The 27,506-nt window shown below is 39.4% G+C and overlaps 1 protein-coding gene across 2 annotated transcripts in view; it reads right to left on the bottom strand.

Annotated features, from left to right (window-relative positions):
* Positions 1 to 27,506, bottom strand: part of NEK10 (NIMA related kinase 10) — a 219,997-nt gene that overhangs the window by 147,005 nt on the left and 45,486 nt on the right. For both annotated transcript variants that reach the window (XM_045774471.2, XM_087870152.1), the window contains exons 8-22: positions 27,179 to 27,257; positions 25,997 to 26,064; positions 24,219 to 24,298; positions 22,836 to 22,922; positions 19,681 to 19,905; positions 15,648 to 15,787; positions 14,209 to 14,270; positions 12,393 to 12,470; positions 10,281 to 10,345; positions 8,586 to 8,688; positions 8,363 to 8,491; positions 7,692 to 7,829; positions 4,831 to 4,876; positions 2,511 to 2,632; positions 2,254 to 2,356 (exon numbers count right to left, since the gene is read on the bottom strand). In XM_045774471.2, the coding sequence (XP_045630427.2) occupies positions 2,254 to 2,356; positions 2,511 to 2,632; positions 4,831 to 4,876; positions 7,692 to 7,829; positions 8,363 to 8,491; positions 8,586 to 8,688; positions 10,281 to 10,345; positions 12,393 to 12,470; positions 14,209 to 14,270; positions 15,648 to 15,787; positions 19,681 to 19,905; positions 22,836 to 22,922; positions 24,219 to 24,298; positions 25,997 to 26,064; positions 27,179 to 27,257 (1,525 nt within the window). The remainder of the gene's footprint in view (positions 1 to 2,253; positions 2,357 to 2,510; positions 2,633 to 4,830; positions 4,877 to 7,691; positions 7,830 to 8,362; positions 8,492 to 8,585; positions 8,689 to 10,280; positions 10,346 to 12,392; positions 12,471 to 14,208; positions 14,271 to 15,647; positions 15,788 to 19,680; positions 19,906 to 22,835; positions 22,923 to 24,218; positions 24,299 to 25,996; positions 26,065 to 27,178; positions 27,258 to 27,506) is intronic.

Raw genomic sequence — 27,506 nt, 5'->3', positions numbered from 1 at the left:
GATCGAGCCCCACATCAGGCTCCTCCGCTGGGAGCCTGCTTCTTCCTCTCCCACTCCCCCTGCTTGTGTTCCCTCTCTCGCTGGCTGTCTCTATCTCTGTTAAATAAATAAATAAAATCTTTAAAAAAAAAAAAAACAATATTGGTAGGATGGTAGATGGGGAAGAAGAAGAAATAAGAAAACTAAATCCTCAACTATCACAATGGAAAATCAAGTGCCAGAAAAAGCTAAAGAGAACTAAATTTTTTGGAAAAGAGAGAACTGGGGATTGCAAAAAGGTGTTTCTTTATAAGATTTTTAGCACTATTTTATTTTGTAAACTATTTTGATGTGCAGTACTGATTACAGAAAATAAATATAAAATTGAATAAGCTTAGATAGAAAAGAAATCAAGCTACTACAATAAAAGATTAACCTCCATATATTAAAGGTAACCAAGGAAATAATTGCAGCTGGTCTTAGTAAGAAAATAAAATGCAGGGTTGGCTATTACTCAGAAACATGACCTGAATAGCCATCAAAGGCATCATATACCAACACAAAATAGAACAAATCTGTTCAATCCTATTTAATAATATATATGTATAATAAATTTGATTTCTATTAATTCTCATTAACTTGTAAATTAAATTAAAATTAAAAGGTATATAAATAGGAAAAATTCTTAAGAAAACACAAGTCTAATTTATAAAAAGAAAACAATTGAAAGCTTATGGCAAACAAAATTATAATTCATTTCAAATGATTGAGCAGATGTGTGTCCAAGGTCAAGATTCACAATTACTTGATCTCATTTTATATTTCACAAAGCACTGGCCTGGAAATATTTCCAAGTAACTTTGCATTGGAAGTTATCTATAGAGTTCCTCTTTGGGGTTGCTTTTTATATTTTAAACTAATACAGGATGCTCTTAGAAAAATTTGGACAGTAAATCTAATTGTTGTTACTGAAGACACATGGTGATGGTACAGGTGCACATTTGGAATTGCCTTTATGAAGAATTAGATTCTACTAAAACTAAGAGAATCAGCTTTAAAATGTTATCATGTGTCTCTCACATCAATAACATTTAGGGAAGTGGTCTCCAAAGCTAAATGCCTAAGGCGATTCCACTGGAGGGCAGGAAAAAATATGGAAACCTTTATTTATTTTTTTTAAATATTTTATTTATTTGACAGAGAGAGACACAGTGAGAGAGGGAACACAAGCAGAGGGAGAGGGAGAAGCAGGCTTCCCGCTGAGCAGGGAGCCCAACGCGGGGCTTGATCCCAGGACCCTGGGATCATGACCTAAGCCGAAGGCAGACGCTTAACGACTGAGCCACCCAGGCGCCCCAGGAAACCTGTATTTTGATTTTTTAGTGCACCCCTTTATATTTTATTTGTAGACTTTATATCAAATAATTGTACAGTGTTTTAGGCATAGAACTTATAAGTAAGCATATATATATTGGGAGTATATTACAAAAAGTGTTTTGCTAATGGAATGTCATGAGCAAAAAATATTTAGTGTCCACTGATTTAGATATGTATATCCCTACTTCCAGTTGGTGAATGATTAATAGTCCATGAGAGTAACACAAGTGTTCAAGAGTAAAGAAGAACAGGAGAATCAAATTATCAATCTAGGCTAAAAAGTTAATTTTAAGTTATGACCAAGAATTATACAATTGTGGGGGAAAAAATCAACCTCCTCACTTGTAAAATTTTAGCCAACATTTGGCCTACCTGCCATCGGTTGAAAATATTTTGATAAAAGCTGATGCTGAAATAAATGCCTCGATTTTTCATAGCCCTTGATATGTACACTTGTCACCCATACAGTACAGACAATACTAAAACAGTTCATAACAATGTGCTCACATGGTGTTATATAGAGAGAAAAATCCTAGCAACCATTGAATTGGGAGTTATATAGAGAGAAAAATCCTAGCAACCATTGAATTGGGAGTTAAATACTTAAACATCCAAACAGTACTTTATTCTCTCATATGGGCAAAGTACAACTCAATCAAGAACTACACCAGTGATTGTCCAATACACACATAGGGATGTTTACTTCATTAAAATTTGATAGATTTTAAAATTCACATCCTCAGTCACACCACCACATTTCAAGCGCCCAATAGCCACAGATTGGAAAATGCAGATACAGAGCATTCTCTTAAGTACAGAAACTTCTATTGAACAACTCTGCTCTTGAATAATATTCAGGAATTCCTAAATTAAAAATTTTAAGATTCTTATACTTACTAACTGTTACTTTGTCCTTATCCCCCAACATAATGTTGTTTGGTGTCAGATCTCTATGAACAATCCTCTTCTCCTTGTGTAAGTACCGAAGAGCTAAGCAAAGCTTGAAACAGCAAATAAAAAACAAATTTTATTTCCCCCAACATACATATCCCCACGGATGACTACTATACACATCTCTAAGAAATCTGCTCAGAAATTTACTGTTTGGTAAAAAATAAAAATAATAATAATAACATAATAAAACAAAAGTGTACCTGTATAAATATTTTCCATAGTCTTTCTTCAACAAAATGATGTTGTTTTTCCTTCAAAGAACTGAAATGTTCTCCAAGAGGGACACCTTCTATAAGCTCCATAACTATATACAACCTATCATCTATAAGAAAACAAGGAAGAGATCATAGAAATTTAAATTCAATATATTTAGAAAAAAACTTATGAATTCAAATCTGAACTTCCCAACACGTGTTCATGGCACAGCACTGAAGAATTAGAGATGTGCTAAGATAAGGATCCAGTCAGTCCTGGAGGCAGTGGAGGTGAGGGGCATTTGGGGCTCCTGGAGCCCAGCAATAGTCTCTTTCGACTACGGACTACCTCCTAGCATAAGTTTACGCTGGCAAATATTAACATCTTCTATGTGTGCCAAGATGAGGAAAAGCTGGAAGGCGCCAAAGAGAACAAGTAAATGATGTCAAGTCATGGAGCATTTCCTAAAGAACGTGCAAACCCACTTTTCCTCTCAGCTGTTTAAAATGTACCCTTAAATCATGCCAGAAATTCAGAAAATAGCATTTTAGACTATCATTTGATAGTCTCATAGACGTACGTCACAGAATTTTACAAAGGAATCATGCCATGGTCTTACAATGACACAGCTGAAAACACAACCCACCACAGAAATTTCTGTCACGCTCCTCTAGAGCAGAGGAAGCTGGACTTCTACTGGTTTTATCTTATGGATACTGGGAATCTCATAACTGATTACATTCATCTCTTTGCTTTGGATGTCAAGAAACCAAGTAAATGCTACTTTGTCTCCAAAACCAAGATGAAACTATTAACAATGGTATGTGATAGCTACCCTTTGTGATGTTCTGGCTGTATATAAATTATGTATGTACACAATATTTGCAAAAATGAAATATTTACTATACGTGTTCTGCTGCTTACACTTTTTCACCCAGCAGCCTGACCTAGCGCTACACATAGATCCATGCCATTCCTTCTGCTGGCTGCGTAGTATTCCACAACACCGATAGAACATTATTTATTCTCCTAAAGACAGACATTTATATTGTTTTCAATTGTTCGTTATCCCAAGAAATACTCAGTGTATGTACTAATCTTACTCCTAACTTAATTTCTTCCTTTCTTATAGTAATCGATTTTTTCTTTTTTGATTGAAGCATAATTAACATACTGTATTATATTAGTTTCAGGTGTTCGATATAGTGATTTAACAATTCTATACAGTACTCAGTGCTCATCACAATAAGTGTACTCTTAATCCCATAATTCCCTAATTCAATTTTTCATAATTCCCTAATCTATTTTATCATATTTTATGTATTTGGCCACTTCCAATTGTTGGTTGTAAACGTTTTATTTTGTTTTTAATGTCAGGTTGTAAACGTTTTATTTTGTTTTTAAATTAGCCTAAGTTGTGTCACTTCAGTAGTGCAAGTCAGAAGCCAATCTTGATCTCTAATGGGATATGCACTAAATTATAAGAACTTATTCTAATACCAAGAATTCTAATACCAAGGGAGCAGGATTTACTGGACAGTTTCAGCACTGGGTTCCCCTAAGTCACCTAGGGGAAGGAAGACGGGTAAAAACATAAAATGCCACAGCACACAATAGGTTTGCATAATTATAGCATTTATAAAGAGGCAATGAGGAAGTCCCAACCATTGCCTTGTATTTCCTTAAATCTTCCTTCAAATGATTTACCTTGAAACTTCGTACGTGATGCACTTCATTAAGGTTTATCAATACTTTTACTGTTTCAGTCAAAGGTCCTATATGGTTTTAAGCATGTAACTGAGTTTGGCTTTATCTCGACCTTTTGATTCTTGCCCCTAAGGAGGCCTGCCTGCAGAATCAGTCAGGGCTCCATCGCCACCTTGTGGAAATTACCTGAACTTCAAGGAAAATAAATCTCAAAGATGTAGCCACTCCCAATTTATTAGGGGGGTGAAAAATGTCATCTGAATCAACGAAAACAATTTTTCATTTTGTCTTAAATAAACCATTATCCTTTAGTTTGTTGCTTTCCTAATCCTACTATAGTTGTGTGTGTGCGTGCGCGTAAGAAAATAGCTATAATAACTATTTTGCTTTGTTCATGTAGCGTCTTTCATATAGGAGTCTAAGCACTTTATAACTATGTGTAGGTCATTGATTATTATATCACTGTTCACTGATCAATAAAGTGATACACAAGAGCCCCCACAAATAAAGAAAATAGTTGAAAAAGAAATAAAGAATTATTTTGTGACTTTCTAATATAGAAAGATACAATATAGATACTTCTCCTTAATTAGAGGTATCATGAAAACTCATACTTACTTTCCAGAAATGTTTTGTAATAGCGTACAACATTGGGATGATAGAGCTATAAGAAAATAAATAACAAACATTATATTACTTCAAAATATTAACTTGCTTCACAGATAATTTAGTTGGACTTTATATTTGAAAACAACACAGAAATTATTGTATTCATATTTATCTATAAATTAAGCATTTCAAGATATCATCTAATTGAGATTTGAGATTTTTATCATGATTCTTATTATTTGCTACCTACAAAACTAATCTGAAAATAGCAATCTCCCATATGGACTTATCAATTAAAATTAAAAACCGATTGTACTTTATCACTTAATTGAACTAAAACGGAGAACTGTAGAACTCAAAGTAAACTGAAGAATTCATTTAGCACTCCCCATCCCAACACTACACACACATTGCAAGGCGAAGAAAACTGCAATGAAACAATTTATGTTGAATATGTACACCATTGCCTTAATGGTCTGAAATAATCTAAAAGTTACTAACTCCATTTATATTATAATAATAGTTTGCAAGGACTCCCTTCTTGGCCAAACCTTAGTCAGGCTTCTCTGAGCCCTCTTCTTGACTAGGCTTCATTCTTGGCCTGCCTGGTTTTATCAAGAATCCTGCCAAGCCAGTTTAGCAAGAATCTCTCCACTCTTGATATCCAGTCAAGTTCCTCAACACCCCATCTTTGATAGCTAATGAAGTCCTCCCAAGTAATTTTTCATCCAGACACCGCCTCACCCAGCCTCTTGGTTGAAAATCGCTAGCTCTTACTATTGTCTTTGGAGGTGAGTTCAATCTCTCTCCCCTGTTGTAATAGTTTGACTCCTATTGCAGTAGTCTTGAATGAAGTCTTCCTTGCCATTCAGTTCTTTGGCCTAAGTTTACCTCAGGATGTGACATGGAAATTCTACGTTTCAAAACATTCCTTTTCTATAAGAATATCAAAATGTTTATAGTTGCTTACTTATAATTTAAGTTTCTTGGCAAACTGAAATTTATGCTATCTCAGAATAGTTGACATTACATTTACAAACGGCTTGCATCTCTTTCTGGTCTCTTTTCTTGCCTTTTTGAAGGGGAGTCTGGGAACTGTCCGCCAAAAACCTCCCCTTTCATTCCTCCATTGCAATTGAATTTGGGTGGAACATGGCTTCCCAGTCAGAGATTACATCTGTCAGCCTCCCTTGCAACCCTGAGAGGGACTGTCACTAAGTTCTCACCAAGAGAATGTAAGGGGAAACACGTGTGCTCCTGTGTCTAAGTCCTAAATACTGGGGACCCCCCCCACCATGCTTTATCTCTTTCACCTTGGATGTGAACATGCCTGTGGCAGTTTCAACCATGCAAATGAAGCAATGGCCTAGCAGGTAGCAGAGCAGTAAGGGAGAAAGAACCTATATTCCCAAATGATTGCATGGAACAGAGAACATGACCAGCTTGGTCCACTCACTCAAGGATTGTTACATGAAAGAGAAATAGCTCACTGCATTGCGAAGCCTCTTGTTTAGGCCAATGTATTTGGAACCTCTTTCTTACTGCAGCTTAATCCTATTCTTAACAAACACACTCTCCTTTTCTAGTTCCATTTCTGCCACCTCTATCTGCCATCACCTCCTCCTTTTAGACCTCTCCATGTTATTGTCTTTTCCATTGGTTCAGTCCTCTCATAAGAGTACGACTGTACAATTTCGAGTTATCTCGAAGTCCAAACACATGCCTCTTATATGTCCCCACGCTGATATTTTCTTTTGTTAGGAAATGTGCCAAAACAAGGTCTACCTCATCAACTCTCAAGTGGCCAGCAGATTTTAAACAACATGGTAATAAGCAACAGGTAAGCAACAGAATCATCTTCCAAGCCTAGCTCACTGGCCAGGACTATACCCAGATCAGGGTTCAGATGAAGATACTCTGATCCGCTTGCAGCAAAAGCCATGCTCTAGCCTTGTGCAATATAGCGAAACAGCACGCTGCCGAAGATCAGGGCATCCTACACAGGGGCAGACACTTCTTCAAGTCCACTCTAGTAGTGTATATGAAAGTCAACTACAAAATAAGCTATTGATATAGTATGTACTGCAATTTATGAATTGGGCTAGAACTATATATTTCGATGAATAAAGACTGTCGTATTTATTTGGTGATCTTTATGCCCCGGCACAGATGCTATGCAATTTTAACTCGTGGAGAACAAAGAGCAGGGAAGCTGGTCGTTCTCCACAGGAGTTTCAAAGGAACAGTATCCATAATGAATGTATAAATAAGGAAAGCTGAAAAAGAAACCCATGTATTCTTGGATCACAAAATCCAATCTCACTTCTCTCCTGACATGTTTATTCTTTCTCCCCAAACAAACCTTCATAATGATAGTTAATTGAGTTGTTACATTATGTCTGAATATTCTGCTTGTGCCAATAAATAATAACCCATCTTGAAAATCTACTTTTAGATTTAATAAGCTGTATTTGAGGAATGTTAACAGCTTGGGTCCACTTGACAAAGTCAGGGAACTCTTAGTCATATGCTTATGCATGTAACTAAGTAACCAAATAGTCTACAATATAACGAGAAGGAAATGGATATGCTTACAATGAAAAAAGAAGGCTGTTTCACATATGTGGCACTCTGCTGTAAACCCAGTCATTCTGCACCCCAAGCGCTGATATAAACTCCAGAGAGTCCTTCTACCGTTCAATGTCAAGCCCTCGGAAAAACATCTAACTAAAATATTACCACCTCAATATCAGTTATTGTAAACAGAACCATTTCTTAAACAGCATGGACAAGAATAGCACAAGAACTCTACTTTCTTCTGATGACACTTAGTTAAGGAACATATCTTCATAAACAAGAAAAACGTTTACCTGCTCTTTAATTATGGTTAATTCAGAAACAATATTCTTTACACTGCTGTCTCGATCTTTTTTATCCTTTCCAAATGCTGGGTTGTGTAAATTGACCTCTTTCATTGCTAAAAGATTTTGACCACTACGCTTTCTAACCTAAAATAAGACCAAAAAATAAAATAATAATAAATAATAATAATGGGGCGGGGTAGAAAGAAGGGAAAAAAGAGATTGATTAATAAGTCACACAATTAAAACAAGTAATCTAAATAATCTACATAGAGTAACAGAACTTTCAAAATTCTCTCTGTACGTACACTAAGCTCAGCTCAAAAAACTGGTATCTCCTGGGTCAGTCTGCACTATTCGGTAGGATTTTACTAGGTAAATATAGAAAACTCTGGTATGAATTCAGAGAAAGTTTCATGCACTAGGACAAATCATTTCGACTATTTTTTGTGAGACATTAACAACAGCTTTTGTCTTCAAAGATCAGTGACCAATTTCTAGAGCTGAGAGCTGAGATAAGATAACATCAGTACAGCTATTTGATGGGCAAAAACAATCACTCCAATTTGTATCTATTTTTCAAAAGCGAGGGCTCTCATCCAGTTGCGTGGGTGTGTGCAAGTGGGACATCTGGTTTGCTTTGGAATGTCAGAAAGATCATTCCCCAAGAGCAAAGTCACCTTGTAGACACAGCCAAAAGCTCCACTTCCAAGATGATCCAAAATTGCATAGTTGCCTATATATTTCGAAGGAGCTTTATTCTGATTAATGCTTTCGAGATTTTCAGCAATTTGCTTCAGTTCATCCTCCTAAACAAAAAAATAAAAAGGAAAAGGGCACTATGATAATTTCCATTCCTGACCACATGCCAGCCTGCCCAAATTTTTAAAACTCAGGACTTACCACTAACAAATTCAACTTTGATACCAATTCTTCATAAGCACTGATATCACGAACATAATGTCCTATATCGATGAAGATCTCAAACAAGTCGGTGGGGAAAAGTCTACAGGGAAAACAGACACACGGACACTTTCATGTAGGGCTTGGTAACTGTTGCTCATCCCTTCCCTTTGGGATCTAGCTCACTCACAGATAAATTACATTAACTAACTGAGGGCTTCAGAGGGGAGGGGGTGGGGGAATGGGATAGGCTGGTGGTGCGTATTAAGGAGGGCACGTATTGCATGGTGCACTGGGTGTTATACGCAAGTAATGGATCATGGAACTTTACATCAAAAACTAGGGATGTACTGTATGGTGACTAACATAATACAATAAAAAAATATTATTATAAAAAAATAAAAAAAATTTTGAAAAAGATTAATTAAACAAACTTAACTTCCTTAGGTTATCAACAGAGTGGGGGCAAATAGTACTCAGCAGCTTATCTCACAAAAATGAACTAGAACTACAGTTCTTACTGGATAACGAAAAGCAACCAGAGAGGAAAGTTTCTAGAGATGTGGTGTACCACACAGTGCTTGTAGTTGACAATACTGTGCTGTACACTTAAAAATTTGTTAAGAGGGCAGATCTCATGTTATGATACAGGTTATACAAAGACCTTATTTGTAAGATATTTGGAGGTACAGGCATTAAACATTTTGGGAAGGAATGTTTATGAGGTGTTTATGGAGTGCTGAACACTTTCATAAACGCCATTTGATTCAGTCCTCATATTAACCCTAGGAGGCAAATACTAACCCCATTTTTAAATGTTTTATGAAAATAAAATAAAAATACAGGTAAATGAAAAAAAATGGAGAGATTTATGCATCATTTGCAGGGTACCGGTTTCAAGGGCTTAGTAAAATCATTAAGTCCATAAAAATGGATGGTTTAGGGCCTTGAGATAAAAGGCTATAATGACTTTACTTCTTTTTCTCCCCTCAAATTCAAGCATCACTTGTAAATAAAGTAACAACATAAAATGCTCCAATGCTTCTGAACAAAACACATTATATTAACTCAAGTTCTTATTTCTATTCTGCCTTATATCAATAGAATTCTAGTAAGAACTTGGGCCTATGATTTTGGCCAGCCCAACCCAGGGGCATGCAGACCACACATGTAGGTAACTAGCGTTTGCTTCCCAAGGGGGTGATTTTTCTGTCACGCTCACCAGCACAGCCTCCTGACCCAAGAACACCTAGCCTCCTCCCCTCTCAAATGAGCTCCTGCCCTATGGAGGATACCCTGACAAATACTTCTTTTTCTATTGATTCAGAGGAAATGACTAGACCAACTTTGGAGTTTCTGAATGCATAAGAACAAGCCCATGTTTTGATGTCATCCATTTAAAATGTTAACATCCAAAAAAAAAGGAAAACTAAAACCTATAGCAGTCATAGTAATGAAGAAGATTTGTATTGATAGAGTGATTTTTTTTTCCCCTTTCTTCATCATTTTGTTCACTTTCAGTGTTAAAATACCACTAGGGTAAGTCAGTGTTACTATCTGTGGATTCTAAGAAATCTGAAAACACATGCTTTGCATACTGATTCATTTTTCTCTTACTGTTTCCATCTAAATCAGGGATGTGAAAACAGTTTAAACTCATGATCGCTGGTCACTTAAATTTCTCTAAGCTCATACCTTTTAAAGAGTGGTCTGTTTCTTTCCATACTAAAGAGAAACCTCAAGGCTCTGAATGCATAACACTGGAAAAGAAAAGGGTGTGTGATTCTCAAATGGTAGCTCAGCAAATTAAAACATTACCAGGATAAAATTATCGTGAACTAAACATTAAAGTGACTTTATTGTGAGTGGCTGACCTCCACGGGAGCCAAAGCTTATGACTAAAAACAAAAACCATCAATACCTGGAGTAGGTCTCATATTTTTAAAAAACATTTATGTTGTAGAATGCTAGGATGTTAGCCTTGTTCCACTCACCACTTGTCATTAATTCCTTTCTAGAAAGTACAAAACGAACACTGAGACCAGAAATAAAATTCCTACTCTGAGAAAACCAAACGACCAGAGATTTTCAGGAGCTCAAGGTTTATTTTGTTTCCAGCTTGCTATGTATGCCTCAGTATTTATCTGGCTTCTATGAGAAAATAAACACTCGAAATGATGACATATAAAAATAGCCACAGGCACATTGGACTCAAACTTGACAAATTGGTCTCTTGAGTAAAGAGTCTTAAGCGTTCCCCAAATAGAACAATCTACAGTAACTCCCGAGAACACTCAGAAAGAGGCCTGTGAGACTTTACCGAAGAAAAATAAACGTCTAAATGTCTAATGGTTTGCAGTGCCAAGAAAAAAAACAGAGAGCCCCCAGCCAGCAGCGGGGCCCGGACACAGGCCACCATGGGGTGATTAGGGCCTGCTGAACTCGGATCTGGAATCATCCCATAAAATTAGTGGTCCGAATACAGAAGGGTCTCATATAAAATTGCCCAAGGAAGCAGGCAGATGACACAATGACACGACGGAGCCGCGTGGAGGGTGGTGGAGGCAGTGAAAGGTGCAGGACGCAAATGCTCCTCGAAAACCTTGAATTGCGAATTTTTAGAAACCCTCTACTGGCTTAACAAAATGCATCCGTAGGGCGGATTTGACTTGCTTGTTGGCCAGCATCACATCACGTGTCTGTGGTGCACCAAAGAAACTAAGACCCACACCTGTATGTTGTCATGGGCTCTCTAAAACCTCTGTCTGCCAGCCCATGGCTATCACCAAAACTGCTCTGCTCGTTTTCACTATCGTTCTGGGGGACAGCCCTTCAGTCGGGGTGGAGGTAAACATGGTTTCTTTTTCTTTTTTTTTTTTTTAAGATTTTATTTATTTATTCGACAGAGACAGAGACAGCCAGCGAGAGAGGGAACACAAGCAGGGGGAGTAGGAGAGGAAGAAGCAGGCTCATAGCGGAGGAGCCTGATGTGGGGCTCGATCCCATAACGCCGGGATCACGCCCTGAGCCGAAGGCAGACGCTTAACCGCTGTGCCACCCAGGCACCCCTAAACATGGTTTCTTACTTCCTCTTCTAAATGACTTGGGGGGGAGAAAATGAGGTGCAAGTCTTGCAAAGGCTTACTTTCAATCTGATTTTATCTTTCCAATATCTTTGGGGACACTGGCCCCCTGATGCCCACTCTTCAAAACAGCACGCAGGACCCTGCAGTAATGTGCACCCCTCTTACCTGCGAGACCTCATCTTACTCCCCCTACCACACACCCCAGCTCTCCCAGGCGGCCTAAGCATACTCTAAGCCGCCAGGCTCTCACACTTTGCACATGGTATTCCCTCTGCGTGGCATGCCCTTCCACCCTGTAGCCAATGCCATGGCTGCGCTACTCATACCCCTTTATCGACTTGGCAAGTCTCTTCTCATCCACATAGATCCATTTTACAGGCTTTCCTTTGTAAAGATGAAATGTTACCGACTGTGGTCCATGCTTAAAGATGGAGTAAAATTTTCCTCTTACAGTTTTCTGATACATAAGCGTCGTTGTGAAAAAAACAGAACTTACTGATAAGCAAAGAAATACATAAATAAAATCACCTGATCCCCCCACCCAGAGAGACCACTGCTAAGCCCTTTATACTGTTTTAACAGCATTTGTTTTCATGCCAGCCTCCCGCACCTGATATTTTTCCCTCCCAATCAGTACAGAGACTGGGAGGGAATTTATATAACCAGAGTTTCCCCAGATTTCGGTAACTTGATACTGAAGAAAAATGGACATGCTTATTACCTGTAGTAGATTAGTTTTTGCCTCATTCTTTTGTTTGTTTGGTAAAATTAATTTTCCTATTGTATATACACCATTTTCCTGGAAGAATAAAGAGCATGTGTTATCTGTGACCAGTGCCACTGCCATAGAGACACACAAACACAAAGAAGCAACTACACAATCTCAAAAATTAATCCTAGAGAAGAAATGTTCGTAGAATTTTAGAACTTTGTGTAAGTATAGAGGAGAATAGTAAATACATCAATGTAATAGTAAAGACTACAACCACACTCTTAAAATTTCAACTGTCTTTAAAGATGATAAATAATAAAGCATATCAATTTAAAGTCATTTAAATACTTTAAAAAGAAGGAGTGGGGATAAAAAGGGACTGAGTAAAGGGATCCAAGTATTTTTACACTTCGCATTTTAAATATCTAACCATGAAATATAATTTCTGCCTTTACAGTTTGGTAATTCATACACATAGATACATTATTGTAGAAAAGAACATCGAAAAAAATAAAAGAAACAAGAGTAATAGATTTTAAAAAATGAAAGTTATGCATGGAAAGTCCAGAAAGTTATCCTTCTAGACTTACTCTAATACTCTTATACACAGCAGAATGAACAAAGAGTGCTAATTTATTGGTACTTTTCTATTCTCTACTAAGTATTTGATTTACTGAACTCTTCTATACACGGGCTTTTATAACTGTGAAGAGCTTTACCTGCCTTTCTGCATTTCGTCTTTATAGCTATTCTGTGAATCAGTCTGTAATTTCCCTGCTTTATATATGACAAAACCAAATCTCGGAGAGACTAAGTCCTTTTTCCAGGGGCCGAACCACCAGGAAATGATAGTAGGAACTGAACCTCAACCTGGCCAAGTCCAAATGCCCTGCTCTACCACTACCCCCTGAGTTGCTGAGCTTCCCCTTGAGCCTCTAATCATCGGTGATCTGATCTCTTACGACTTTCTATGTATTTATGTATTCCGAAGTTCAAGTTGGATATAGTGTATGCTGCTTCCGTATACTGCTGTATACGTAGTGGATTGATTAATCAATTATGCTTTGTGAAACTGGTTTCTTGGCAATAAATACTTTGGTGGGGTGTGTTTCAGTCACCTCTAGCTGAATAACCTGATATACTCTTAATTCAGATGACTACTAGCCTTATCTGATGGTACCCTATAGGCCCAGAATTAGACCAATTCAAAATTGCTTTTTTTAAAAAAAGAGATAAAAAGAAAAACATAATATAGGGAAGAAACACCACAGATTAACCACAGGGCGGGTCTTTCTAAGCCAAGTGAGGTAAAGGAAGGACAAGACTATAAAATGGAATTCTAGGGACACCTGGCTGGCTCAGTCAGTAGACCATCTGACTCCTGATCTCGGGGTTTTGAGTTTGGGCCCCACGTTGGGTGTAGAGATAACTTAAAAATAAAATGTTAAAAAAAAAACTTAAAAAATTAGGGACGCCTGGGTGGTTAGGCATCTGCCTTCCGCTCAGGTCACGATCCCAGGGTCCTGGGATCGAGTCCTGCATTGGGCTCCCTGCACAGTGGGGAGCCTGCTTCTCCCTCTGCCTGCTGCTCCCCCTGCTTGTGCTCTCTCTCTTTGTCTGACAAATAAATAAATAAAATCTTACTTAAAAAAAAGTTTAAAAAATTAAAAAATAAAAGAGACTATCAAATGAAATTCTAGAACTTAAGTAAGACATATTAAAATATCTTAAAACCACAGCATCTGGGATGCAGAGTTCACTGTGAGGTGGGGTCCGTGAGCGCCGCCGTGGTTTGCAGCCGGAGCCCGGAGAGCGGAGTCCTCACCTGGACCACCTGGTGGGCGTTGGTGTCGTTGAGCACCAGCTCGGTGAGCGCGGCGCAGCAGGCTGGAAGGAAAACCACCAGATGATGGTGTCTGTCATCACCGAGTCGCTGTACACTGTTCCATCAATACTCTAGCTCTGCGGGGAATTCTGTTAGCTGAGTCACTCCTCCAGTCACGCTAGCTTTCCTGTGACACAGCTCTGGGACGGGGCACAGACTTGCCGCAGCGTCTAACTCTGCTCTTCATGTAATTCGTGGCGTCTACACCCCTCAGCAGCCTCTTACTGAGCGCTTCCTGTGTACCAGGAGGCAGCTTCATTATAATCCCCAGTGCCCAACACGGCCTGGCCCTTGGCCGGTGCTCGGTAAATGCATCTACAATGGTTGGATACGTGAGTACTTCAAATACATGATCCAAATCTTCCCTTGTAATCAGAAGATGTACCACGACTACCAGTTTTACTGATGAGAGAACTGAGGTTCACAGAGCCCGACAGACGAGGCCACAGAACTTACTAAGTGGAAGAGGCCAGAAGTCCAACTGCAGTCTGCCAGATGTTAAATCCCACACCCTGAGCACCACCCTTCCTGCCTCCTCACAGCCACCGTGGCAGCCTCTGGTGACGTTCTGTACCGAGCTGCTTCTCGTCCGACCAGGAATGTGCTGGATCCTCCAGCTCGAAGCATCTATAAAGGGTACTACCATTTTATGGGGCCCTTGTGCTGGCCCTGCACATGCTTCGGGCATTACATACATCCTCATATACTGCTACCTGCCTGCCCTCCTGCTGCCCCCACCCGTGCCTCCCCGCTCCCCTCCTGTAGCTGCTGCACAGCGCCCAGCTCGGTCAGCAGCACCAAAGCCCACTCATCCCAAAGGCCAGGTGTCCTTGCGTGAACCTTGCTCAAGATGGTGCCAAACTGCCGGAAGTGTGGGCATGCATCCCTGCTCCTGCTTTCGTGTGGCAAGAGAGGCTCCGTCCTCTCTGTGGGCGTTCACATGAGTAAGAAGGCACTCCCTTGCTCCCGGGCGAATGGGTGTGTGCATTACAGGAGGGTGCCCTGAGATCTGGAAAACCTAGGAACCATGATTCTGGCCACAAATCAAGCTGAATTCTCTAATCCAGCTTTACCAGGAATAAAGCTACTACTCTGCTCTCTTTACGTCTGACTTCTATGCTGACTTCTCAGTGTGTTCAGAATCAGAAAGGAAGAGAAAGATCTGTGGTATCACTAACCTGCCAGCCCCACATGAGTCCCGGGAGGTTTCAGACATCTACATGGATGTAACTTCACAGTTTTTAAACTTACGAATTGTGCCTACTTCTTATTATCATACGTAACAGAGAATAATAGATTATTGTCATCATCACAGAGCATAATAAAGCAATGTGCTGAACAGTATCAACTACTAAAACATAATAATGGGATATAAATACCTGCTTGAAGAGAAAAAGTATTTTCTTGTATTTCCCGAGGGCTTAAATCTTCTGACAAATGAAGCTGCTGGATTCTGCCTGCTGCATTTGCACTGGACAGGCTGCCGATGGAAGAACGATCAGAAACAAAATTTCTGTCTCTGAAAAAGAAAAATGAATGCACAATCTATCACTTTTCCTTCATGGTCAGTGCTTTCCAGGTCCTGTTTAAGAAATGTTCGCCTCCCTCAGGCCACGAAGTTTTCTCCTATGTTATCTTTATTATTTCACCTTCCAATCTACCTAGAATGGATTTCTGTGGGTGGCGTGAGGCAGGGGTCTTTTCTTTCCTTCCTCCCTCCCTTCCTCTCTCCCTCTCTTTCTCCCTCCTCCCTTCCTTCCTCCCTCCCTCCCTCCCTCCCACTTCCTTTTATTGTTACTGAGCTAACTCAGCACTAGTTATTGAAAACTGTCATTTCCCCACTGCTCCACATGCCCATCTTTCTTTATTTTTTTGTTTTGTTTGTTTTTTTATTTTTAAGTAACCTCTATACCCAACGTAGGGGGCTAGAACCAACAACCCCGAGATCAAGAGTTGCACGCTCCACTGACTGAGCTGGCCAGAAGCAGCCCCTCCCCCGCCCCCCCCACCCTCCCACCCCCCCACCTCCCCACCTCCCCACCTCCCCACCTCCCCACCTCCCCACCTTTGCTTTTTTTTTTTTAAAGATTTTATTTATTTATTCGACAGAGATAGAGACAGCCAGCGAGAGAGAGAATACAAGCAGGGGGAGTGGGAGAGGAAGAAGCAGGCTCATAGTGGAGGAGCCTGATGTGGGGCTCGATCCCATAATGCCGGGTTCACGCCCTGAGCCAAAGGCAGACGCTTAACCGCTGTGCCACCCAAGCGCCCCCCCCCCACCTTTGCTTTTGAACTCTGCTCCACTGCTATCAATTCACCTGCCTACATGTCAGTCTTCCTCATTCTGAGTTTTCTTTTTCCAAGCAATTCCAGTCTTTCCTTGTTTTGGTAAAGATCTCTTCTTTTATATCTTTGAATTTTTTTAAAAAAAAGATTTTGTTGATTTATTTGAGAGAGAGTGAGGGCACGCAGGCGCACAAGTCAGTGGGGGGAGCTGAGGGAGAGGGAGAAGCAGACTCCCTGCTGAGCAGGTTGCCCAATGCAGAGCTCAATCCCAGCACCCTGAGATCATGACCTGAGCTGAAGGCACAAGCTTAGCTGGCTGAGCCACCCAGGCGCCCCTATCTTTGAATTTTTTTTTCCTTTTGCTTTATTCTCTAACCTAGGATATCAGTTACCCACAGGTTGAAAACTCATCTTCTGCAAGCCATAGCCTTCATTTTCTAATGGTTCTCATTCCTTTGCCTTTTTCCTCCACATTCTGTGCAATTTCTTCAAGCGTGCCCTTCCTTGTACTAATTCCAGTTTCTGCTGGTACTCTGATGAAATGTCTCAGTTCCATGGATTATTCAGTCCTTCCTTTTTTTCCTAGCTCTGCAATCTCTCTCCTCCCCTCTTTGTTGTCCTAGCATCTCATCTTTAATCTCAGGTCATAAATGTCATGCTCTGTTTAATATCTTTGATAAAATAAAGCATTTGTTTTTCTGTTTACTCAAGGTAACATCTTCCGCAATGGCTTCTTCATGCCTTTTATCTGTTTTGTTCCTTTTTGTTTATGTGGCTACTATATTTTTTTCATTTATTTATTCATTTCATTATTCAGCTCTATCTTGAATTCTTTGTACCTGAATATTACATAGATGGAGTCTCCTTGGCTTCCCTCCCCATGTCATCTGGGCCCACTAGTGCCCTTCCTTCAGTTGGCGCTGGGGAGGTAATGGAGCTAGGTCTACGGATAGTCATAACTGGTGATCTTATCTGTCAACCAAATTATGTTAAAACTCAAATTTTAGAGAACACTCCCCCTACTCGAGCCTATAGCCCTTCAGGAACCGTTCTGGAGCTTAGGATTGTAGGTGAATGGGCATGACCAGGTTTCCTGGAAACTGCCTTGACAATAATCCCTGTTCCTACTCATGCCAAGAGACAACCTGGCAACCTCCACCCCTCGCACCAGCTCCAGGCAGTCCAGGGGCAGGCGCAGGCTCTGAAAAGATATTGTTTACCCAGCTGGGGTAATAAATTCTCCCAGAGCACTGAGACATATTTAACATAGAATAAGTGTTGACATATATCATTTTCCCAGGGAAGAGTTTTCTAACATTGCACCATAGAAATGGACTGGCAAACTGACTCTTTAGATGTGAAAGAAACTGTTTTTCTTAAGGATGGTTATATCTTGAGCAAAAGAGGAAAACTTGTGCCTTGCATTAAACTTAATCTTATGTGGTAAAACAGTAGGTTTTATCTCTTTAGTATTGCTTAGCCATCATAGAATTTAATGTTGTTATCAAGAAAATAACTGCTCTCCAAAAGGGCAACCCATAGCTGTTGGAATAGGTGTATCAACTACCAGTAATACCCACCACTACCATCAGCATCACCATCAGCATCCTACAAAAGCAAGCAAAAAAAAAATAAAAATAAAAACAAAACAAAAAACTTGTGCTAAATGTTCAAGGAGCTAGCTTATTATGCCACAGTACTAATGAAAGATTTGTAATTTATGCTTTAACGTATTTGAGATTTTTACATGATACTCATAAAAGCAAGTAGGGGCACCTGGGGGCTCAGTCACATAAGCATCTGTCTTCAGCTCAGGTCATGATCTCAGGGTCCCGGGATGGAGCCCCGCGTTGGGCTCCCTGCTTAGCAGGGAGTCTGCTTCTCCCTCTGTTCCCACCCCCCACTCATGTTCTCTCTCTCTTTCAAATAAATGAATGAACAAATGAATGAATGAATGAATGAATGAATGAATGAATGAATATCTTTTTTTAAAAAAGCAAATAGATTATCAATAGCTTACATTTTTTTTCTTTTGTTTTGGTAATGACAGAAATCATTAGTAAAGCTATTGTCCAGATCTCTATAGCCTGTTCTTATGCTTTGAAACAGTCCCGCACAGAAGTGAAGTTGATAACGTACAGTTCCATAATATACCTACAGGTACAACAAGCACCAAGTCTGAAAAACACTGACTTGATAATATCTGGTCATATTATGAATGATAAGTCACTCTGGTTTCACTAGAGAGAGCTTTATGCGTGTACTGCACATTACAAGGGTGATTCCTTTCAGGCAGACATATTCCTTTTCAACTTTGATTCAGTACGTGTAGGGCTGAGTTATGCTTTATAATAATTTTAGGTACTAGAACTTTCCCACTGATGGTACCAAGAGATGTCTTTATCCATGGCTTCAATATATCTAATACATACTTATTGAAACATATTTCAAGAAAGTTTCAATTAACTATTTTAAAACCATTCCTTCTCCATACTCAAGACTTTGAATGTCATTGGAATTCTCCTTTAAGAGAGAGATGATAAGGTACTAACCCACCTTAAGAGCACTGCAATGAAGATTCAGAAAGGAAGGAAGAGCAACTGGACCAGGGTCAGTAACATTTGATCGACAATATTTTCTCCCATTTTAACCAAGGATTATCTGATGAAATATCACAGGTTTTGCTTTCTTTGTAGATTAATGACATATATGCAAATGCAGACATTTTAGCAAAATAGTAAATTTGAAGTAAAATTATTATACTTGTTGGGATTACAATATGCATAGACTGTATCAAGAAAAAGGTGGTAAGAGAAATGTTTTCTTGTAGTTGTTGGGTCTCATTCAATCTACATTTGCAGACTGACAGCCTTCTCTATCCCTGGCATGGTCATGGAGGTGGTGATGCAAAGATAAATATTTTGGGGCTCCCAAGAAACTTAAAAGATAAATGCCCCTGATATTGATTTCAAGTATGTTTGTGACAAGTATAAATGATTCTCCATAACATGAAGGACCAAAGAGCAGGAGGAAGCAAGCTGATCGTGTACCAATCTGCCATTGTCTGGCAGAGTCCCCAACCTTCAGTGACTAAGGCAAAGTCGGCCACAGCCCCCTCTGACTCACCCTCGTAAAATATGCAGAAGCTGCTTGATGCCTCCCCAAATGCGAATTTCCACGCTGGTCTCAGGGTCCTCACAAACCTGAACCAGAATCCAGACAACACTCCAGAGCAGCTTCAGGTGGTCAGAGTGGAGCAGACTGAGGAGGACGGGTACCCCTTCATAGAGCTTCACCTGCTCTTTCACCTGGGGCTCGGCACAAAGTAGGCGCAGTAACTCCGCAGTTAACCTGGAAGGGGAAGGGGATGGGGGGCGGTGAGGATGAAAATCACAGCGCAGTGGGTTATCGACTTCGCATTTGGACTACAGCTGTCACCGCGGTGCTCTAACATTTTCTAAGTCGCAGGTCAACAGATGTTTTCTGTAAAGGACTGGATCATAGCGCGGTGTTTTAGGCTTTGCTAGCCATACACTTCCAGTCACAACTACCCAACCCAGCCAACATATGCAAAAGCAGCCATGGTTAACACATAAAAAACAAATGGGCATGGCTATGTTCCAATAAATCTTTATTTACAAAAACAGGCAGGGAGCTAAATTTAGCCTGTGGGTCATAGTTCGCTGACCACCGTTCTAAGTCATAGCCTCCCTGCAAGAACATCGGTCTGGCTAAAAGCCTACTAACCAGCAAATAGATATCACGTACATACAATGGGACCTGCATTGTGCTCAAGCCAAAGGAATAAAAGCTCTATGGTAGTCTTCAGAAACTTACTATGTGGTTACAAAAACAAGACATTAAAACAAAATGCCAAAACCACTACAATGCAAGGAGATGAAATGCAACATGCCCAGGGAATATCTGGAGAGTCAAATAAAGATAATGATAGCATAGGACACACAGGGTTCAGCAGAGCTCTGAAACATTATGATGATGGACATTTCATAGAACCATCCTTAGCCCTCCAGTCTCATTGGACAATGTCATCCATTCCCATGACCTCAAACACCCCTCTATCCCAGTACAGTGAGCTCATCCCAGGCATCACTCTCAGCCTGCGGAACTTCCAGCCACACGGCAGTTCCACAGGTACTCACCCCACTGTGTCTTAACTCGAAGTCATTATTCTCCTCCCCAAACTGGCTCTTCCTCTTATATCCCCAGTGTTGATTCATGATATCACGGTCTTTTCGATTTTCCAAGCCAGAAGACAGAATCATCCAAGACACTTCCTTCTCCTTTCCCAATCCACCACTGCCAATCAAGAGCTTCCAATGCCCCCTTTTTCCAGGCTACTCCTGAGATTAATTCTCTTGCAAGTCATGCAGCCGGCCAACCCCATTGCTCCTCCCATTTTTGTGATGCTTGGTTGTGCTCAAGACATAAGCGTCTCTGTTACCTGCCTCTCCAATCTTCGCATGCACACACTGCTCCACAGTTCCTTTCCCCTGAGCCAGTTTTCCACAGCTCCAATTCCTTCCAAACTTTTGTGCTCTGACAATCAGAACATATGTTCTTTGGCAAATAGTGTTCTTCTTCTCCTCGAAATTTCCACACCGAACACCCCCTTCCTTGTTCTAAATGGATCTCATTGTGTGGCTATATTCCCCACACCAGACACCCCACACACTGCTATCAGAGTAATCTCCATGCAAAATAAATCTGATCATACTTAGGATCTTTCTTTAAGTCCCCATAATGTGAATGGATAAAAACCACACTCTTATTTGGCACAAAGAGCCCATCGTGACCTGGCTAAAAGCATCTTGTTGCCTCCCCTATAAAGCATGGAAATTGATAGGTTATTGTGCAGATCAAATGAATTAACACACAAAAGTGCTTAAAGTGGGACCTGGCATATAGAGAAAGCTGGAACAAAATTTGCTGTATTTTTAACTTATCATTAACTGTCTAATCTAGTTTTCTGGCACTTTACCTCCTGCACTCTGTGCCAGCTGTGCCCAACCATGCAGTTCCTCTAACACAGACCATTTCATGCGTCCAAACAGCACATTCTGTTTCCACTTGTTCTCTCCCTTTGCCTAGATAACTCACTCTTCCTTCAGGAAACTTGGCATGGCCTCTGGCTCTGACTGGGAGCTTCTGCTCTGTGTTCCCAGAATGTCCTGTGCATCCATCAACCACACCACTCACAGTGCTGTGATGAAACCACCGACCCGCGTGTCCGTTCCCCTCTCCTACGCTACACACTCCATCTCATTCATCTCAGGCGCTCTAACGCTTGTGCAGAGTCTGTTTTCCTAGAAAGGAGTTCAAGTAAGCAGGTCTACAAGTACAGTTTGTAAAAGAGGATAAAATTGACTTTGAAGAAAGACTCGCGGGGATTTACTATGGTTACACTTAATGGGTTTCATTACTTGATATTTCTGTTATCTGTTTTACCTCTTCAGAAAATCATGACTTACTTAACTAAATATCAAATGATGTAGGTTGCAACTCTATTTAAAAACAACCTAATAAGTAACTAGATACAGTAATTCTTTGGAGCAATATGTAGTTCAATTGAAAATGAATACATTTTAGATTCTGTTCAGAGTTATAATAACAGGTGCTCATGAAACAAGTCAGTAGCTATCCTAATTATTTCACTTGCCTTAAAAAAATAGATTTTAACAATCTAATAATTTATTCAATATACAATCTGAAATTACTAAAAATAGAGCCACCTCAGAGTTTCTTCCTTAAAAAGACAATGTAAAAAAAATTCAATAAACAAAAATATTATAGATGTGATCATAAGATTTATAAAATTTGATTCTATGCCCAGATCTGGAAGTGATGCAGGACCAAAGATAAATCAATACGACTTTGTTCTAGTTTCTTTATAAAAACTTAAATAGAAAATGCTGCATGGTGACTAACATAACATAATAAATAAATAAATAAATAAATAAATACACTTAAATACTGGTATAAAATCAATACATGTTATGTTACATGATATGGAAGTAAGAGAAGAAAGAAAGATATTTGCTTAATAATATGTGTGTTATGTATATGTATACATATATACGTATCTGTACATATACATATACGAGCATGTTCATAATAAATAAGGAGGAAATTAGAAAAAAGAAAAGAAAAGTCAAGGTGACTCATGACATTCAGTTATTAATGTGAATAGCATGACATAATAAAAATAATTACTGTTTTCATCAAATATGACATTGTCTTTTTCCCCCTGTTAGCAATCCTACCTTTTGGAAAGCAAGTCATATTCATGCAAAATCATCAGCAGATTTTCTACAATGTTGAGTTCACTTATCTTCTCCCTACATTCTGGACTATAAATTGAAAACTGTTAGTAACTACTAAAAACATACTTTACCATATCCATTCATTTAACACCCTTATTCTCGTATTATCTCAGGAGGAGAAACAAAAAGCAATATAGCTCCATGGGGCCAGGCGACATCAAATTCCAACATTCAACAAATGTTACTTGTCATCAATTTAAATTTGTTTAATAACGGTATGATGATAATATGATTCCCTTCCTCCAAAAAGAATCACAGGTTTTTCATTAAAAAAGTAATAATCAGCATTATTCACAATAGCCAAGATATAAAAATGACCTATGTGGGCCTACATAAATATAATTGAATATTATTATTCATCCATAAAAAAGAAGGAAGCTCTGCCATTTGTGACAACATGGGTGAAACTGAAAGGAACCGTGCTGAGGTAAATACTGGATGAGATCAGTTATACGTGGAATCTAAAACAAAAAGCAAAAGAACTGATTACATAGAAATAGAGATTAGCATGGTGAGTGATTGCTAGGGGCTAGACAGGAGGGAAATACAGATTAAAGGGTACGAACTTTCAGTTATAAGAAGGAGTACTGAGGATCTAATGCCCAGCATGGAGACTACAGCTAGTGTGGTATTTTACACTTGTAAGTTGATGAGAACACAGCTAAGTGTTCTTACTGCACACACACAGAGGTAAGAATGTGATATGATGAGTATATTCATTCTCTTGAACTTGATAATCATTCCATACACATAATGTATATCGAATCATGTTGTACACTTCAAACATATGCAGTTCTACGTGTCAATTATTCCATATAAAGTTAAAAAATAGAAACAAAAAAAGCATTGATTCACTTATTGGCACAAAAATATATTTAAGGCACTTTTATTTTAAATAATCATGATGTCTATAAGGGGACATATTATCCAGAATTGTTTTAAGGGTAAAAGTGTTCAAAAATGTTTTATATGTTAGGATGACCATACAGGAGGGAACTTTTTTTTTAAGGTCAGGGAGATACGGTTGTCAAAGAAATACTGCAGTTATTTTGAAAGTGCAAGTATCTGAGGGTTGGATGAAAGACCAGGTAAGTATTTCTGGTCTGGAAAAAGAGAAGAAACTGTGGTTTTCCTTTCCAACTTAAGTTTTAAAATGATGCTTTTTCATTTAGGATCCTCTTCGATGTATTAATGCTACTTCCTGCTTATTTTTCACAAATTGTAGCTAAGTAGGTAAGTAACTAGAGACACTGATCTATTTTTTGTCTCTCCTGCCTAAACTGCTATGGCAGTGGAACTGGAAAGATATTAAAATACACTTACCTTTCAGCTAAACTGGCCAGAGCCAGAAGGGCACCCAACAAAACATTAGTATCTCGGGCACCAAGTAAATTTACTAATGTCTGAAAAATGAAGTAAAAGAAAGTTTCATTGTGTAAGTAGTACAAGCTTCTTGAGTGACATAATGTTTCTTTCAAAGATCGAGGCTTGACCTCAAGAGGATTTTTTTTACTGAACATTCAGCACACCCAGCTCTTTCAGGGGGTAGGACCCCCTTTCTGCTTTGAAACTCAAGGCTAGTTCCTTGTGGCCATTCTTTACCCAGGGCGGGAAGTGAAAGGGACCAAGGTACATGGCCAAGGTTCTCACTCTTCCCTCTCTTTTCATGTGCCCAGGAGGTCCCCTCTGCCTCTTCTGACCTCTCCCCAAGGAGAAGTAGGGAGACTAATGATAGGAACTACATTACTGGGAGCAACCAGTCATTGAGAACTTATTCTGAGCCAGGCATTGTGGTAGGTCCTTTCCCAATTGTGGAACTACTTTTCACCAAAGTGTTGAAAACTGTCTTTTTTCCCCTAGACTAAGCAAGGTATGTCTATATTACCAAGCACTTCATTTGCCTCTAGGATTTCTAATTGATGTCGGAAGAGCATGAATCTATGCTTTCAGACATTATGTTAAGTAACATGACTTAACTGGAAGTCTGTACCTTATCAGTTGCCTTCTCTGAATCCCCATGAATGCAAATTCATCCCTCTTCTCTCTAGACTTTTAGAACTCAGAGTACCCCGAAAGTGTACACCCAGACACATTTCAGGCCAGAGCAGTGAACTGTGTATCAACTGCTTGGCTGATTTTTGGTTTCTGTTATGCCCATTTTCCCCTTTATGATTTCATTCATTTGTTTATAAAGCTATCATTATCTTTATTTCTCTGATCCCCTCCTCTTATTCTTCTCTGACTTTTTTCTCTGATCTCCTGATACAATGTTCCCCAAACTTCAGTCACTGACATAACATTCCCACTTAACTCCTTAATGCTACTCAAATATGTTCCCCAAATTCTAAATGATAATATCAGTGAAATATATGTAGCTATTGAAATGTAAAGTGTTGATTTGTATATGACCTAGAATCATCTCCTATACAATAAGTAGCACATGCGAACACATTTTAGGCAACTTGCTCTAATATATATTCAAAAGTGGCCTCTTGGGATATGAGAAATTAACAGATTATTGAAACTTGGCTGTAGGCAGCTACCATCTAAATAGTTTTGCTATTGATATAAATTTAGTCTGTTTTGACTAAATCTGCATCCACTCATCTTGAAATGTATAGTCGATCCATATGCTTGTAATACTATACCATCTGATTATAAGGTTGAACCATATGAAATTGCCCCATAGACATGACAATTTCATATGGTTTAAACATATATAACTCCATGTGCCATATGGAATGTATTTCTATGTATACACACACTTTATTTGTTCATTTGTAAACACACACTTAGGGGCAGTTTATATATAGCCGGGATTTCTCAAGCAACATTTAAATAAAGCAACAAACTTCATTGTTAATAAATGGCATAGGAAAAGGGAAAAAAAATGAGTTTCAGAAAACCTGTTCGCTATTTCTACATCAACTCCTTAGGCTGATAAAGTATATTAAAGGGCTGGCAGAGATTTACAATTCTAGGCTAGGTTAGCAGGTTGGTGAACTATAATTCTAAGAAACTTGATCACGGGGCTCTAAACCCCAGCATGTGAACCACTGCCACATGGAACTGAAGTGTTCGCTCCTTCTGGGACCACTCACCTTGTGTGCTCCGCTTGTGGTGACCCATTCTCTTTGGTCTTTGACAGCAGCAAGTTTTTGAAAAATATCTATAAAGGAAGGAAATAACGCAAAGAGGGCTTCGGCACTTAAAGGCAACGGTATTCATAGAAACTTGGGTCCAAAGTACTGATGGGCAAGCAGAGAAAGGGCTCATGGGAAGACAGACAACACAAAAGGAACAATGGAGGAAGGAGGAACAGGGTCATTTTTTTTTTTTTACTCTGAGAATTACCTCTTAAGCTCAACTACTAATTATTATATATTACTATTATAATAATAAAATATGGAGACAGAAAAAAGGCAAACATCTCCTTCCACTTAAAGTTGAATTGAGTTCCTCAACATCTTTACAGGTTCAAAGTGAAACCTACTCTTCAAAGATCCTCCCTAGAAAGATTGCAAATACAGAGAGGAGAGAAAGGCCACTGAAGGTGATGGGCCTTAGCAAGGTTCCCCAGCTGAGGGGAACAGTGGTTCTCAAAGAAACTTCCTGGTGCCTAGGGGGTCACCACATACTCTCCTCCCCCCGCAACTGAGAATCAGTGTGCTGTCCTGGAAACAAATACAGGAAACCAGACCATTCAGAGAAAATGGGTCAGCATCCCACAGCAACAGGGGACCTACAGCTCTTCAAACCTGGAGAGGAGGCAAGGTGGGGCTGGAAAGAGCCTCCAAAGAAAGAAGACTGAGTTCCACACACACACAGACCAATGTGCTCACATTCTCATCAGCACATCAGGATCTTTTTTTTTCTTTTTTATGTTCACAGAGTTTTAAATTTTATGAGGTAGGTATTATTATTAACCCCACTTTATAGATGAAAAGTGAATAGCTCTGACATTTCAACAGAAATAAAAGGAAGCAAAAAACATTTTTACCAAAATCTGCCACTATGGAAGTCTCTCTTGCATTCAAATAAACTTGTGCTCAGTGAAAATCTTCAACACGAAATTGGGCTTTTCAAGGGAAGAGTTGTGATCTGAAGTTTTCCTTCTGGGTATATTTTGCCACTGGATATAACAATTGGCATGGACTCCTGATACCAGAACTGTGGATGGGTAGACTTATAAATATTCAAAGGATCCTTTTTCCTGTTGAAAACGCCATCCTGCTCATTTTGGCAAGTGGGAAAAGCTGCCGTGTCCCCACGACGACACTTACACGTCATGTTGACCAGCTTGTCCACACTGTGCCGCTCCTCTCCGTAGCCGAGGTACTCATTGGCCACAATCTCCATGTACTGCAGTAGGGACCAAACCAACAAGAGTCAGAAGGAAAGATTAGCAAAAGCACAGAAGCAGATAAGGGACAAGAGGTGCACTTCTGAAAATGAGCTCTAGATGGCACAACAGATACACCAAATAATACTCAGTCAGGCCTTCTGGGCCGGGTTCACTCAAGTGCCAAAGGTAGCTTGAGTTTCTGGACTCTTTGCCTTCTCTTGCATTCGCTGAAGTTGAGGGAGGGACCATGGAAAGATTTTATAAAC

The sequence above is a fragment of the Ursus americanus genome, chromosome 20, assembly GCF_024610735.1.
Source record: "Ursus americanus isolate L20-20 chromosome 20, mUrsAme1.1.p, whole genome shotgun sequence".
Classification (NCBI taxonomy): Eukaryota; Metazoa; Chordata; class Mammalia; order Carnivora; family Ursidae; genus Ursus; species Ursus americanus.
The sequence above is the reverse complement of the archived record's forward strand: the minus strand, read 5'-3'. Positions and strand labels throughout refer to the sequence as shown.